General features: G+C 37.2%; 1 protein-coding gene across 1 annotated transcript in view; it reads right to left on the bottom strand.

Moving 5' to 3' along the window:
• ADCY8 (adenylate cyclase 8) overlaps positions 1 to 16,031 on the bottom strand; it is a 126,917-nt gene that overhangs the window by 77,418 nt on the left and 33,468 nt on the right. The window contains exon 3 of the mRNA XM_029959425.1: positions 184 to 314. Within this exon, the coding sequence (XP_029815285.1) occupies positions 184 to 314 (131 nt within the window). The remainder of the gene's footprint in view (positions 1 to 183; positions 315 to 16,031) is intronic.

Below are 16,031 nucleotides of genomic sequence, written 5' to 3'. Positions count from 1 at the left end.
GGCATCCATCCATCCTGATGAGTAAAATAAGGCACCAAAATGCTTCTCTGCTAAGGGACTAAACAAGCGTACACTAATTTTCTAATTTATTAATTAATAAAGCAACAGAAAGGAAACTCTCAAACAAGAGTCATTCAGCAGCATCTGAGACCTTAAACACTAAAGACAGGCTGCTCCACCCACCTGACATTCTCATAGCGATGAATGTAGATCTTATGAAACTGGTGTTGCAAATGTTCATCCTCTACATTGGTCATGTCATTTATCATTTCCAGGACTACAAACCGTGGTAAGACAGAGAGCACCAGCCGTTCCTAAAACAAAGAGGAAAGCAAAGGGTCAGTATCAGTCTGAACTGGTACTTCACAGTGCCCTGTTTAGAGCTGGATAGCTGGTTATTTAGGGTGTTACCCTCTTCTCTAAAAATTCTTTCTCAGACCTTGTGATAGTTTACCTTACCAACCAACCAACCTAGTCCAGAGTCTAGCATGTCTCTGGACTGACTGGTTTAGATAAAAAAGAATGCAAATTACTTCGACTGAAGCCGTTCAAACTGACCCTCTCTGCTAGGAAGACTGCAGAACATATTCAGCATTTCTGATGAGTTTTGTCTGTGTCTCAGGAACACTCAGGAAGAGTAACATTTGAGACAAGTTGAAATGATACGTGATTATATACATGCACATGCTTACTTATAATGTATATCTTTAATGTGTATTAGTAGAGTATCCATGTATATTAGTTCATTATTAGTGTGCAAACACAGTACATCTGTGCATATTAATGTACATGTACTTCTAATATTAGTGTATAAGGAGATACATACCTATAAACACAAGTGCTTTTTTCCAGCCCCTGTCAAATTATAGCTAACCATAGAACTTCCACAGAATTTCAAAGAATATTCTGAATTGGAAGGGACCCACAAAGATCATCCAACTCTTAGGTGAATGGCCTGTATAGGGATTTAATCCGTGACCTTGATGTTATTAGTACCATGCTCTAACCAGCCATATGTAAGCACAGCCAGGAAAGCCCTCAGAAGATAATCAGTCTTTCATGAAAACCCTAGATCACTGCCTGAGAAATTTTAGAATGTCCCTGTTTCAGTAGCTCATCAGTTTGACGGCATCAACAGATTTTGCAAGTATCCAACCCAAATCTGTTTCTCCGCAAATTAAGCTTTCTTTTAATCCTTTTGAAGTGGCTATGGATAATTATTGATTGCTACCTTCTCTGTAATAATCTTTTTGTACTAAAATATTGTGATTTCGTCCCCTTACCCTCAGTCTCTTTTTTTATTCTTTTAATTAGCCAGATTTGTCCAGTATTGGAACATATCACCCCAAATTACTCCGAGGCAAAGCTAACAGTTTTTTGCCAAACTGGTTCTTATGCTTTACAGAATTGCAAATAGTGAAATCTTAGTGAACTAAAGAAGAGAACATAAGTTCTGTAAGCTACTTATCATCAAATTTCAGGTGACATTTCAGTGAATAGGATATGTCTAGGGAAAGCCAGACATGAACCTCCAAATCAGACACATATGGAAACTGCAGGTGACACAGATGAGTAAAGTTCTCCCAGGTAATGCCAACAGAGGAAATACAGTGCAGTGTGAATATCTTCCTGTGTTTTCAAAGGAGTTTAGTAATACTACTGTGGAGAATGCACTTACAGGGAAGGGCATGAAGCTGTGTCAGGGGAGGTTTAGGTCGGATATTAGGAAAACAGTTTTCAACCAGAGAGTAGTTGGACACTGCAATAGGCTCCCCAAGGAAGTGGTCACAGCACCGAGACTGACAGAGTTCAAGATGTGTTTGGACAACACTCTACCCTCCCCTCCTCTTCTCTCCTCTCCCCTTCTCTCTTCTCCTTGCTGTCAGAGAAACTGATGTTGAGTTTTTTGTGGGGCAACTTGATACTAAGAGGATATAAAATAACCTCATCTTATCCAGGCTGTGGGTTATGTCCCTTCTTGAGGGTAAAAAGTTGGTCAGAGAGAACAAGACAGATCAAAGAGGGATGATGGGTGGAATGAGAGAGATATGCAAAGCAATCATGAAAATAATGATTTTTATGCCAGCAGGATTCAATGTCATGGGTGAAATGTAGCCATACATGAAACATCTGAAAAAAATGAAGGAATGTCTCCCTAGGATTCATAGGAGGTGATATCATTCCTAACTCACAATTTTTACAGTGTAGCTCATGAAGAATTTTCACTCTGAGTGGTCTTAGTCAGTAGTTAGTAAACAATCCTCAGCTACAATGGAAACACATTGTGGATAAACACCTCCATTTGTCTAGATGGCAGCCCCAGCTGAGGTGAACTGTGCATTTGCTTAAGAAGAGAAAACACATGCTGCTAATTGCTTAACTGGAGCAGAGGTGTATTAAGCTTCATTCCGAGATGGTGGCTTTCTCCTGTGCTCCTGCCTGCATGACAGGCTAACACAGAAGATGAGAAATCTGAGAATCTACTGATCTCTAATACACTTGTTCTAGAAACCTTTACTAAATTAAGTATTGTCTTTGGGAGGGAGAGACAAAAAATAATGTGAGGCAGCAATGGCTGACGCAGAGCAGATGGTGAGCTATAACACAGGGAGCTCATCCTTTATTCTGCTAAAAAGCCCAACTCAGACTTTCCTTTTTGTCATACAAGGTGGTGTTAATTTTAGCATATCTTCATTGTCTTGACTTTCTTCCACCCTTTCCACCTGGGAATTCCTCTATCCTATACTCTTCTGATGTGTAAACACTGGATGTGATGCTTGCGATAGCAAGAAGAAAACCAGTCCCTCAGGAGGTCCTTTATACGCCTGCAAAAGCAAATTTTCACAGAAACATCTCGCCCTGAGGTAGCTTCACTCATAAGCAAATGTCCCATGGCATCTGAAGATGACATGTTTGGGAAGAGCTGCTGATTGATATTCTATGAACCAGAAATATTTTTTATATTTTTTGTCCTTAAGCCTCCTATAAGAGAAGGCACTTAGGCTATATATTCTCTTATTCCTTCACTATTAAGATACATAGCTCAATATGACCATATAATAAATCCACCCTCTGAACAAATCAGATCAGTCTTTCAGGGAGTTGTATGATTAAAGTGTTTGATGACTTCTTGTGAAGATATATACAGAATAATATAAATTTTTTTCACTGTAAAAAAGCAATATGTTATTTCCTACCTTATCCATGTAAGAAGACAAATAGGAAAACAAATTCAAAATGAAAAGGAGATAAAAGAAAGTGAACAGAAATCCTGGTTATTACTGAACTCTATGAAATCTACGATAAGAGAACATAAAAAAGGTAATTTCTTCATAGATATATGGCTTAAATGGAGAATGTTCTTTTTTTTTCCTAGTAGGAAAATCTTCTGTTCCTTATTTGCATTCACTTAAGAAGGTATTAAGCAATGTCTCTAGAATGTTTATTTAAAATAAAACATAGTTGGCTTGACACATGTTCACTAAGCCAAGAGAATATGCCCAGCACATTTGATAGCCTAACCTTCATGCTACTCATTAAGGTAAGTTAAACGTTCTTGTCTGCACATAAGATCGGGCAATGACCCATAAAACTGAGGTTAATTAGTGTGCCCCTGCAGCAGCACTCCTCCATTAGCGCTGCAACATGTGAGGAGCCTTCGTTGGATCACAAGTGAAGGTGCATACACAGCTCATGTCACTATTCTGCATTATCTGTGTCATGCTGTGGAGGAGCAGTACAAGAAAAATAACATTTAATTGTGTATGTGTGACTGTGTCTATATATATTTTTATATGGCACTTCAGCCACCAATCAATTCTTTGGTACTGAAACATTCAAAGGACAGAAAATTTTTCCCTTTGTGGGCATCAGCAGTCTCTTGCTGTCCCAAGCTCCTCTTACACCACATCACACTGACAAGGATGGGGATGCTGAACCAGGGCCCTTCCTCAAATTGGAAGCTGAGAGATGGACTCTAGTGTGGATCACTTCCATCCTTTCTTTTCCTACAGCTGATGCTAGTGTTCTGTGGACCAAGATATGTCCCTCTTCATAGGCCTTTCATATCACTTTGCTTCAATCCAGCAGTTAAAAAATATTTTTGGTTACTAAAGAATGAGAGTCAGGTCACTGTTCCCTTTATATAACAATCCTTGCCACATAACTCCCCTTTAAACTCATTAAATATTATTGTTCCCATTTCACAGATTTAGATACTGTGGCATGGAAGAACAGCACAAATGAATGGGGGTCATGTGTAAAAGAGTAGTAGCAAATCCCAGAGAAAAAAAACCTGCAATTTTTTTTTACAGTCTTCTGTATCTTACTATTTGCACGATCAAAGAGTCCTCACATTTCTAGTCAATCTCTCCTGGAAGGCATTGTCAGAGCTGGAGGAAAAAGCATGAGAAAAAATATCTTCTCTATTTCAGAGAAGAATAAAGAAGTGTCATGAACTCCAGGGTGAGAGAAACTACGTTACCCAGTTCTATTGAAAGCTTGCTAGTTGAGCAATGGGCTAAGTGGTTCAAGGGTGAACAGCAGTAGCAGTAAGTAGTTTCAAAAGAAATGGAGATATATTTGTTCAAGAGAAAAGACAGAGAAGAAAGAAGATAGCAACAAAGGGATGCCAGAAAAGAGCTGGTGAACTATTATCCTAATAACCATTTATGACATGAATCAGCCCTAGTCTTTAAGATGGAGCAGTCAGAGTTTAGAGTAAATAAACAAAAAAAGAACCTTTAACCTGAAGAATAACCAAGGTAAAGAATAAAGACCAGTAGGAATCGCTATATGTAACAAATTGATGGTAGGATTCAAGTCTGAATTCAGACACCTGATTTTTTGTGACTGCAATGTAGGTATGCCCAAAGTTCCATTTTATTCAATGAATCTGGAGAGATACTCAACAGATCATATGTAGATGACTCCTTTGGTGTCACTACAGGTCTCTCTGGGTTCTGTTGTCTGCATTGACTAGATCTCAGCTGATGGTAGTAGGACCTCATAGGTGTAAAGAGTGTGTAGTCACCTAGTTTAGGAGGTGTCTAAATATGGAGCTGACTCCTACCCAATCTACCCCTCCAGGAAAATTTAGGAACAGTGAGACAAATCCTGAAGTGATAAAGTAAATGAATTTCATGAGTCACACACATCTATATAAAGTCCCACAACTGTAATATAACATTGATACTCTCTCTAAGGCTCATTTTTTGTTTTATACATCTGCAATAGTCATTTTTTGTTGAACATCTTCGCTGTGGTATGCAGGCACCAATCCCTTGTGTCACTTGCATTGCAATCAGGGGGTATCAACAGTGCTTAAAACCCACAAACATAGGAAGGCACACTCATGGAGAAGTGGGACATGTCGCTGACAAATAAATACTGACCCTTGCAACAGTTTTTGAGAAGAGGCAATTAGCCAGTGCGCCAGGTCTCCATCTTGTGAATAAAACTGGAGACCTTTCCACTGGGGCTGATCAGAGAGAACAAAACACCAATAAGCACAAAATATCAACAAGCAATTTGGGATCTGCAGGCGATTGCTAAGAGGAAGGTCAAACTCCCAAAGGTTTCCCTACAGGGTCTGCTATCAGCATAAGCTCCCTGCACCAGCTCCCCTGAGATGGTATAGATTTTCCTTTGTTTTAAAACGTCTTTGTTGGGATTGGCTTTGCCAAGGGATGAAAAGCCCTTCCTGATTGACAGGTCAGTTTAGGTTCTGTTCTTCCTCTTCTACACATACCATCAAATGGATGAACCCACATATATGTTTGTGGGAGGATATCCTTGGTTTGGGAAACAAGTAGGTAATGGCTGTTCCCCAAACACTAGTCTAAAACTGGAGTGGGCACACCTCAGAAATATTTAACTTGACAGAGGCTCTAGAGAAACTGTTCCATGTTTTCATCTTGATTTTTAAGAATGATTGTTCCAGAACCATCAAGCTTGTCTTTAACAACATTTACAATTAATACCATAGAGATTTTGTTGTCCTAAACACTGAACTTAATAGCATATGAAGGGGACCATTGAGAGCAGTGGTTTTTAGCCTTTCTGGAGCACATGAGTTTTTATTACATTTTAAAAAAGTAGATAAAAATGGTATTGTTTTCTACTGAAAACATGGTAATGTTTGGGATAGATGTAATTATTGTAAATGCCACTCAAGAAAATGGGAATTAGCACTTCTCATTATGATGAACAGCTTTAAAGAGAAATTCCTTTGTTCTTACTTAGTGCACAATGGACAGCCTATTTGCAGCTGTTCTTTTTTGTTTGTTACCAAGACAATGGGAATTAATTAAAAAATATGGAGCCTAACTTCAATATATAATACATTCAGACTTGTGGGGTTATGAGGCTGCCTGTTAGCTTTTACTGCTGCAATGTGAGATATGAGCCGTATCGACTTTGTTTTATTTTAATTCAGGCAATTACCATTCCAAGTCATCCCATCCTTGGCTGCATGTTCCATTTAGGCATCTGCTGTTTCCAAGGAGAAACAGGGCCAGATCACACAGGAGTTCTTGGACTCTCCTTTTGTTTAGCTATTGGCTGTGAAACATAGCTAGAGCCTCATCCAAACTGATAACCCAGTGTTTATGAGAGTCAGGACTTTTTATAATCAATTATTAACTTGAAAGTGTTGCAGAGCTCATGGTAATGCAAGAAGGAAAAAACTTTTTCCACACACTTCTAGAAAGGACATGTTATCCAGTTGTTTCCTCAATACTACTGTCCAGAACAGCAGATGCTGAAGGGAAGGACTGCAAGGTACTGATGATCTTTTGCTTTGGTTGGATGGTGAACAGTTTGAAAATTCAAGTACTCGAAGGCACTTTACAAAATCCTGACAAGGCTTGATTACTAACAGTCTATTTCCAGGTGTAAAAGGAGGTGCCTATTTTATCAGCCAGTTGGCTCTGTAAGGATATCACAATCTTAGTGCCTGCTTGCCCTGAAACCCCTGAGAAGGAGAAGGCTGATTCCAGGGCTACCAGTTTGGCTTTTTTCCCAGTATCATTTTGACTTCATAAACGCTTAGCTGATCCTGTAGCATGCTGGGAAGTGGCGGAACAACCCTCCCTGTCATTTTTTTTTTTTTTTTGGCATGATACTGGTTACTAATGCTGTGTGTATATTTTAACTTAAAAAAATTCATTCCCCTACAAAATATTTACAAAGAAATATTTACAAAAATAATCTAAAAAGTAGATCAGTTGATCATGATGCTAACTGTAGCCCGTGATTACACTATATAGAACTGGTGCAATGAATTAGCTCATCATAAGGCCACATGAGCAGCACTGGGATGGCAGCACACGAGTAGGTGGGAGGATATGCCTGGAGATAAGAGCTGCAAGATGCTTGTGTTCCTTGACAGCAGTGTCCAGATGTTTGCTCTGCTAGGCTACATCATGAGACAATCTCCTGACAGTACTTTGTTATTTGAGTTGTCTTTAACTTAGGTAGAACTACAGGTCTCAAGTACTCTGAAATTAAGTTTCTGTATTGAGTACATGAAATTGTTAATAATTCCACATCCTCTGGATCCTAACATGATTTTTTACCTCTTGAATGAAGAGCATGTTAGACTTACATTTCATTGTGAAACCCAACTATCCCACAAAGACCTGTGGTAAAAAGCAGGAATTACAAAACAATTTGTATTGCCACCCTGTCTTGTAGACTTGACTATTTATCATAGAATCATGTAATGGTTTGAGTTGAAAGGGATCTTAAAGATCATCTTAAAGACTGGATGATCTCTAAGTGGAATGAACACCTTCCACTAGACCAGGTTGTTCAAAGTCCCATCCAACATGGCTTTGAACACTTCCTGAGATGGGACATCCACAACTTCTCTGGCCAACCTATTCCAGTGCTTCACCAACATCACAGTAATGAATTTATTCCTAATACCTAATCTCAGCCTACTCTCTGTTAGTTTGAAGCCATCCTTCTTGCCCTATCACTACATGCCCTTGTCAAAAGTCCCTCTCCATCTCTCGTAGCCCTTTTAGGTACTGGAAGGTGCTGTAAGGTCTCCCTGGAGTGTTTTCTTCCCCAGGCTGAACAATCTCAAGTGTCTCAGCCTGTCTTCATAGCAGAGGTGACCCAGCCCTCTGATCATCTTCATGATTCTCCTCTAGACTTGCTTGAAGAGGTCCATGTCCTGCTTATGCTGAGGACTCCTGAGCTGAATGCTTACAAGTGATACTCTCCAACCCCACAGTAATCAATTAGACATATCTAATACACGGAAAGGAAAATTTTATAGTTTTGTAATTTTGTTTCTTCCAAATGTCATGATGAGTTTTTTATTTATGCTTTATTAAACAATTTTAGAGGAGACAAATATCTAGAAGAAAAGGATTTATATGGAAATAAGACATATATATCGATAAAAAGCTTTGTACTGTCTTCTAGAGTATTGGCTTCCATACATTTCAGTTAGTTTTCACAGGAAGGCCAGGGTCATAGCTAAAGAACAGGGGAAAGATAGAAAAAACTGCTGGGGACTGACTCCATAATGGCATAATCTTAAGTTTTTCCTTGTTTTACTGGAATAGAAAATGAGCACAAAACAGCTCCTACAATTCAAATTTCTTCTAAAATATCAGAATGGCCCCATCTGACTTTAATGCCTGTTGTGCTGTGTTTCTGTACACTTTCACTTCTCTAGAACTGCTTTGACTTTTCTACTGTTAAATCTTCATCTAATTATTCTTCATTCCTTTTATTTTCAATTCATTTAGATATCTCTTCTTCCATTTTGTGACCCTTTTTTTTTCTGTTTCAAAAATTACTATACAACTTCAGCAAAATACGCATTTCTCAAGTTATTGCAGCTAATGACATGGAAAATGTCAGAAAGAAAGCTCTCATGCCATTTATTGTTCAGCTTTATATCACTAAATCACTACAGAACAACAATATGAAAAAGAGCTACACGGTCATTTATTCTGTCAAAACAAGACATATACATTTTCAGAGACTTACAAGACTCCAGTACTAAACAGCACAAGCTGGATAAAACTTCCTTTCTGTAGGTGGGAGCAATAGTCACTTTATGAAAATCAAACCCCCTTTAATAAGCTTGTAGATGTGCACTTGAATACTGATTATATGAAAGACCATCAGCCTGTTTATAAATGTTAAGAAAACTATTTTATCTTACTTTAAATTATCTCATAAATGGCATCAGTAACTTGACTTTCTACCTTGGAATTGCTACTGTTTATGGTTAGACGATTTAAAACCATTGTCTGGATCACAGAGTCTCTCTAATAATTACACATCTTGTAAGGATATTAATTTGAGAGTCCTCCTACAGTCCTTTCAGGGCACTAAGGAAAGTTCCTTAGTACCCTAAGAGTTCTGATCCTGAACTAGAAAAAAAGATGGTCTTAAAATGAGTAAGTGTATTCAGAACTCAGGATATCACTAACCTGATGAATTTGGAGCCTGCAGTTCTTTATTGAGCAGAGATGACTGTAGGGCAGCCCAGCTGGCAGAAGTGTCTTATCACTGTTGGGGCTGAAACTATTTCAGTCCCCTTACTCATTTCATCTTTGTCCATTTCCCTGGCACATCAGCAAGGGTCAATAGTTGGTGACATCTGTGATAATGGCTTTTTTTTTTTTATTAGAGACGCCCCTCTGCAGCAAGGAGCTGAAAACACAGAAGGCACAGGCCACCAAAACCCAGTCAGTCCCATTCACTATCAACCAGCATGGTGTTTGAACAGACTGGTTTAGAAATCAAAGTACCACACGCATTTTCAAAAAGGAGTTTTATCCTTAGTAAATCCAAAATCCATCTACTAGGAAGGCGAAACAAAGGTTTCCTTCTCACCAATTTCTTCCAGAGAAAGCTCCCATGCCTGAAGATCTGACACTCTGGGATTATTTTTCCCTGCATAAATTGCAGTTCAAGGTCTGATTCCCATCTCTCTAGCATCAGCTGTAAATCTCATTATTCTGATTCAGTCCATGTGACTTCTCCAGATTTGCAAGGAGTGGGAGAGAAGGCAGTGGATAATTTTTATCTTGATTTTACCTTAAATTTCTACTTGAAAACAAAATATGAGGGTTATGCTCTGAGACAAGAAACATCAGCTGCAAATGTAAAGGAGCAACATCTAAAATCTGACATTTAAAATGTTTTGGTTTTTACTTAAATGGGTTAAGAAATGGGCTGTTTGGAGACAAGGAGGTGTAGCAATTGTACGTATTGGCACCTACAAAAGCATAAGTACATGTATATATTGCTTCCCCTCACAGAGGAAAAGTCTGTTAATGGACTTAGACAATAATATGGATATGGATTGTGAAGAACAATATAAACTTTGCATATTCCTTCACTTGTATTAAGCAGTGTGTTGTACTTTGATCCTCTTAAGTGCTGAAGGAGCAACATCAAGAAAAAAATTCTATGGGGATCATGGTTCTTTAGCAACAGGCACTAAGATGAAAGAAAGTCTGGATAACTGCAAAATTTCAGACAACCTCAAGTTCAACAGATTCATTCCTATAAAGAAAAAAAAGCTGAATAAAATGCAATATCTAACCATAGGCTTACACAGATTTTTTTGGTGAGTTTATTTTTTGCCCTTTAAAAATAGAGGCTCAGTTATTCTGATAAATATGAAGCATTTTAAATTACTTTTACAAAAAACAAACATGTACTCTCTAAAATTCATATTATTTTTTTATTTTTAAAACTAAATCTGAACTTTATCCTGATACCAATTTAGAGGGATATTCCTACCACCAGTAATATATATATATTTATATATATTTATATATTTATATATATATTTAAAAGACTTTATGGTGTTTAGCCCTCTTAAAGTGTCCCTTCCAATCCCAGTCCAATCTGCTCTTATTTTAGAGGTTGCAAAGTACTGGTGGTTGATTAAATTCTAGATTTGTGAGAGCTTGATAAACCCTACATAACATGTAAGCTGCTTTACCAAAAAAAAACAAAACACCAACAAAAAGCCAAAACCAAACCAGAGTTCATCAATCTGCAGAGATATTCTTAAAGCCCTTAAAATAATAGAGATTGTTTCAGGGGAAAGTGTGAAAAAAAAGTCCTCTGGAAGTAAAGGTAGAAGGAAACAAATGGTCAAACAGAACAGCTTTCTAATGGAAAAAGAGATTAAGACAGGATTACAGTTTTTCTGAAGATAACATGCAGGAGAGACTAAATATGCCAACAGCAGATTGTTCTGAAGACTAAGGGCTGTCTTCTCGTTTTACAGCTCTCATACTCACTAGAAAAATAGAATGTGTGCTCATACCTAGAAAACAAAACAACCCCCTTCTCATCGGACAAATGGTTTTTTCAAGTGTTGAGCTCTAATCCTTTATGGAAATCGAATTAAACAATATCCAAACTATTTCAACTTTCACAATGAGTTCTAACTGGATTTTTGGAATCCCACAGGAGAAAGAAATTAGTAAACCAGTGGCAGGACTTGCAGGGAGGAATTGTCTGCTAGGGTATTGTCTTAGAGGACTCTTCTCATTAGACCATTTAATGTGGAAAAGTTTTTTCTTCTTGCTCCACACTGATCTGACCAAACCCATAATTAATACTTGCAGATGCCCATCTTCATCCAGCCTTGATAGGGAGCATCCCCAGAAGCCCAGTGGGTCAGGTATGATACCAGCCTGGACCTTCTCACCCGAGTACTCCTTGCAAGACTGGAGACAGACAGTGCTTGTCCCCCACTATCTTTCTTTGCTCCTTCCTCTAGCCTTCATCTCCATTTCCTCTGCCAGTGTGTTAGATGTGCAAGAATATTTTCATAAGGCTTAAGGAAGCCATTAAGGAGGAGCTTTATTTCCATATAAGAGGACCTTTTCTTGGTAAAACTTGAGATTGTGTCTGCAGAGAAAAGACTCTGCTTGCTAAAGACTGTGTTGGAGAGGGATTTAAACAGTACAGCTAAAAATACTAATGCATCGTGGCAATAGTACCTTTTAGCACTAGGTAACTCCACTGAAACTGCACAAAATTACTCTTAAAATAGAATAATTTTCTTTATTTGGTTTTTCAGGACTTGAAAACTAAAGAATTTCTTTCTGGTTTGAGTTTACTCCCTCCCAATACCTTAGCACAGCAGGGCAGAGCAGCTTTGCTGGTGTGCTCTGTACACCAGGTAGGCTTTTCTTTTCATGAATGTTGCATAACCTGCTACACTGAGAACAAGAATGAACACCTCTCCAGAGGATGAATATAAACATCAAACAGATATGGACTGATTTCTCCTCTCATCTCAAACAACTGCAAAGATCCTTCTTTTATAAGATGCTATTAGGTGCTCTAAATTTACCAGAAATAATGCAAATAAAATGTTCCAGAGAGGCTATATGTTGAGTTTTTCTGAACATTAGTTCAGAGCACAGGTTATTCATGTTACTACTACACAGTTGAACAACTTTATTTAGTTTGAAAGCAACCTCCCATTCATATTGCTTTATCCAGGCTTTATTAGTCTTGGAGAGGTCTTGGACTGAGAGTAGAAGTGTGGCTATGACATAGAAGTTTCTTAATTATGAGTAAAATGACTTTTCTTTGAATAGCTGTCCTACAATGTTGCAGTCTTATTACAAGATAAAGGGTAAGGGCTGGACTGATTTTTATAGCCTTCCAGCTTTAATAAATTTAGCCATTTAATTTCTGTGATTTTCCCTGTCTAGTCCTTTTAAGCCTCCATTTCCAGCTTCAGTTAGTCAAATATTAACCTCCTTGCACAATAATAGTTTTCAGATACGTATAGCCTGGCATATGTATATGTGGGGGAGGAAAAAGCAGTCTCACAGTTATCTGAGAGACTCTTTATAATTAAATGGTAGTATTTCAGGGTTTAAAATGTTAAACAAATTTCAAGTAGAGATTGGAGAAAGAGCAGGTTAGGACATCAGGCATATATTATAAATGTAATTCTTCATAAAGTCATCAACATTCAACATGTGTCTGGATTTAACGTGTCATGGATTAAACATTTAAAACGTAGGGATTTTGTATCAGGAGAAATAGAAATGAAAAAGAAATTTAGTGCAGGTTCCTGCTCTTCATTAAAGCAATTTCACAGTATTCTCACAATGAGGGAACTTATATGTGCATTGCTTTTGAAAAGTTTTCAGTAGCTAATTACAAAAGTGAGTTAGTTTCTATTTTTGTTGCCCAGATATGATGAAAGCAGAATTACCTGCTGTGTCCTTGAGTAAAATCAAGGTAAAAAGAAAGACATTGTCTTTGAAGTGGTTATTAACAAAGTATAGCACTGGTTGTCAACATTTTTGAAGTACATAGATATCAAATGGAAATATTGACCCAAAATTTCAAAGAGGTAGTGGAGTTATGATATTATTGGAATAAATTTGACTTACGAAAACTGATAACCTCATGTTTATTTTTTATTTATAATTGCAATGTGTAGAATACAAAATTGGAAGACATTTTATGGCTACTGTATTTGGTTGGTTGACACAAATACAACTCAAGCACAAGCAGCTAACTACAATCATCAGAAAATATTTAAAGTCATTATTTTATCAATAACTGCTAAACTGAGACTTTTTTTACAACACATCTGTGCTATCTTCTGCAGCTTGCTTCTCTGATATTTCTATCTTTTTGTTATACAGTCTTTCTGGTACTCATCAGCAGTTGGGTCTCCTTTTAGTATGTCAAGCTCTGAAATGTTTTAGATCTTCACCAAAATTCTAATTGTGTAATGAAAATTGGGAAATAAGTAGACACAGATGTTCCCTCGATTTCACAGAGTGCTGGAATTTCCACATGGTGTCACACAGATAATACCATACAGTTAAGTGCATAAACATCATTAACAATGACTGCTGGAGTAATTCTCCTTTGTAGCCACACTACAGTTCACTTTAATAATAGAGTAATTAGAGTTAGAAATTTCATCGTAATTGAAAATGCTAATATGTACTTTTAGCAACCCCAGGTGCTTAAAAACAAAAGAATAACAATAAAAAAATCAGATCCTTGATAATCTGAAAATACGACTGAAAGTCCTGACTTTCTGAAATACTTGTGAAAATTTTATTTTAAAGTCTTGTTGAGAGCAAATGGTGATGGGGGAGGAAGGAGGTAAAAATATGTAGGAATTTTATTGTATAGACTTTTGGAAACATGAACACTGGAAACTGAGTCACCTAAAAACTGGAGACACGTTTCCCAGTGGCCAGGGAAGGACCAGCCAGGCAACGTAAAGTCTTTTCCATCATCCAGGCCGGCACTTCATCCTCTTCCTTCTCATGTAAAAAGTGAATAAATTGAAGTTGGCATAAAAGCTGAACTTGCACTTGAAGATATTTTCTGTGGACAGTGAGCCAATGGAGCTAATTCATTTTTACAGAGACCATAGGCCCAGACATTTCTGAACAACAAAATGTCTTTGATTGTCAAACTGGGAAACTTTACAGCAACAATGAAATAGAGCAAGGAATTCTTGAACCCTGAAAATCCCATAAAAGGGAGAGAATGCCGGAAAATAATGACACCTGGAAAACACACTATCACATCTAACTGTCCAAGTTTCAGGTCAGAGTAGCATGAAGAACAACAAAAAAGTTTTTTCATCCCTAGTGGAATTTTCGTTGTTTCACCTTCTATTTTCATTGCCCTTTATGCAATGATGGCAAGTGAATGAATGAAACTGCTTTCACTGAAAAAAACCTTAGCTCATCTGTATGAAATGTATCTGGAAATACAGAACAATCTCTTGTTTTTCACCACAAAACAGAAGCTGATATAGTAGAAAATATATTTGTATTCCAGAAAATCTACAAGTGCTCATTAGAGGGTTCTCAGAAAACACAGAAATCTTTACTTATCAGTATTATTGTTTCCTTTTACAGCTCTGTCTTTCTGATGGTACCTCTTGCTTGTCTCTAAAACATAGAGTATAAAATGTTTGGCTTTCTATGACTGACTCTTTTAGGCATTGTACAATGCTGCATGATAGCAGTAGCATTTATAGTTATCAGAATGACAGATGATTAGAGATTATAAATCTAAGGGTTATTGAGAAATTGGAAGGTTTATTTTGAGAGGGCAGAAACTAGATTTCTTAGTTTTAATAATGCACAGTAATGAATAGAAATATGTCTGAAGCATTTATATAACTTCTATGATTATATAAAATTGGAGCCTTATTCAGCAATTGCTTGTGGATGAGCATACCGCTCCTTGTTGTAGTTTTAAGCTCATGTTGTTTTATTCTTACTTTAATTTTACTTGTCTTTTGATTTAAACAAGGTAAAGACAAAACTGGATTCTAAAGGGACCTATCTGTCAAGCTGTCATAGTTCATATGAGGTGCCATATATATGACATATTAATACAATTACCCATTGTAATTATCTATTATTTTCAGTTTTAGAAGCAGAAGCTGTGTGGGGATGAAAGAAGCCTCTAGAGATTTAAATTAAGTAATCCATTACTATAAAATGAAGCAGTACCACCACCAAAAGCCACAAAATACTTCACCATCCTGTAAGAAATCTTTAGTTTAGACAGTTTATGGGAAGTGAAGGGGAAAGCAACTGAAGTGGAACAGAATTTGGAATTTCTGGAATTATTGTCTGGAAGAATTACAGAAATAATGATTATTCTATTTTCTCTGCATATTTTTAGCTCCTCAACCATATTTTTAGAAATTTTCAGAAGCCACAACTATTGTCCTGCACACTCTTTTTCCACCTTTTTTCACCCCTTCATATATTAGAGTTATTTTCTAGAAAGGCGTAGAATTAATTTAGTCTACTTGATCAGGATTTAATCCTTGCTTTTTAAGAGGTGATAAGCATTAACAGGTAATAAGGTTTTTACATTCATGTGAATCACCGATTCCATGTATTATGAAATATATGTCTTCAAGAGAGAAAAATGCTAGCAGTCACTGAATTACTGCCTGTGTACTGATCAAGTGAGCATAAGCACGCTGCTAAAAAAAGTGGTCACCTAAAATGTAACCT

Source organism: Manacus vitellinus, unplaced genomic scaffold (genome assembly GCF_001715985.3).
Source record: "Manacus vitellinus isolate BGI_N305 unplaced genomic scaffold, ASM171598v3 scaffold_1_pilon, whole genome shotgun sequence".
NCBI lineage: Eukaryota > Metazoa > Chordata > Aves > Passeriformes > Pipridae > Manacus > Manacus vitellinus.
Note: the sequence above shows the minus strand (reverse complement) of the source record. Positions and strands in the feature narration are given on the sequence as shown.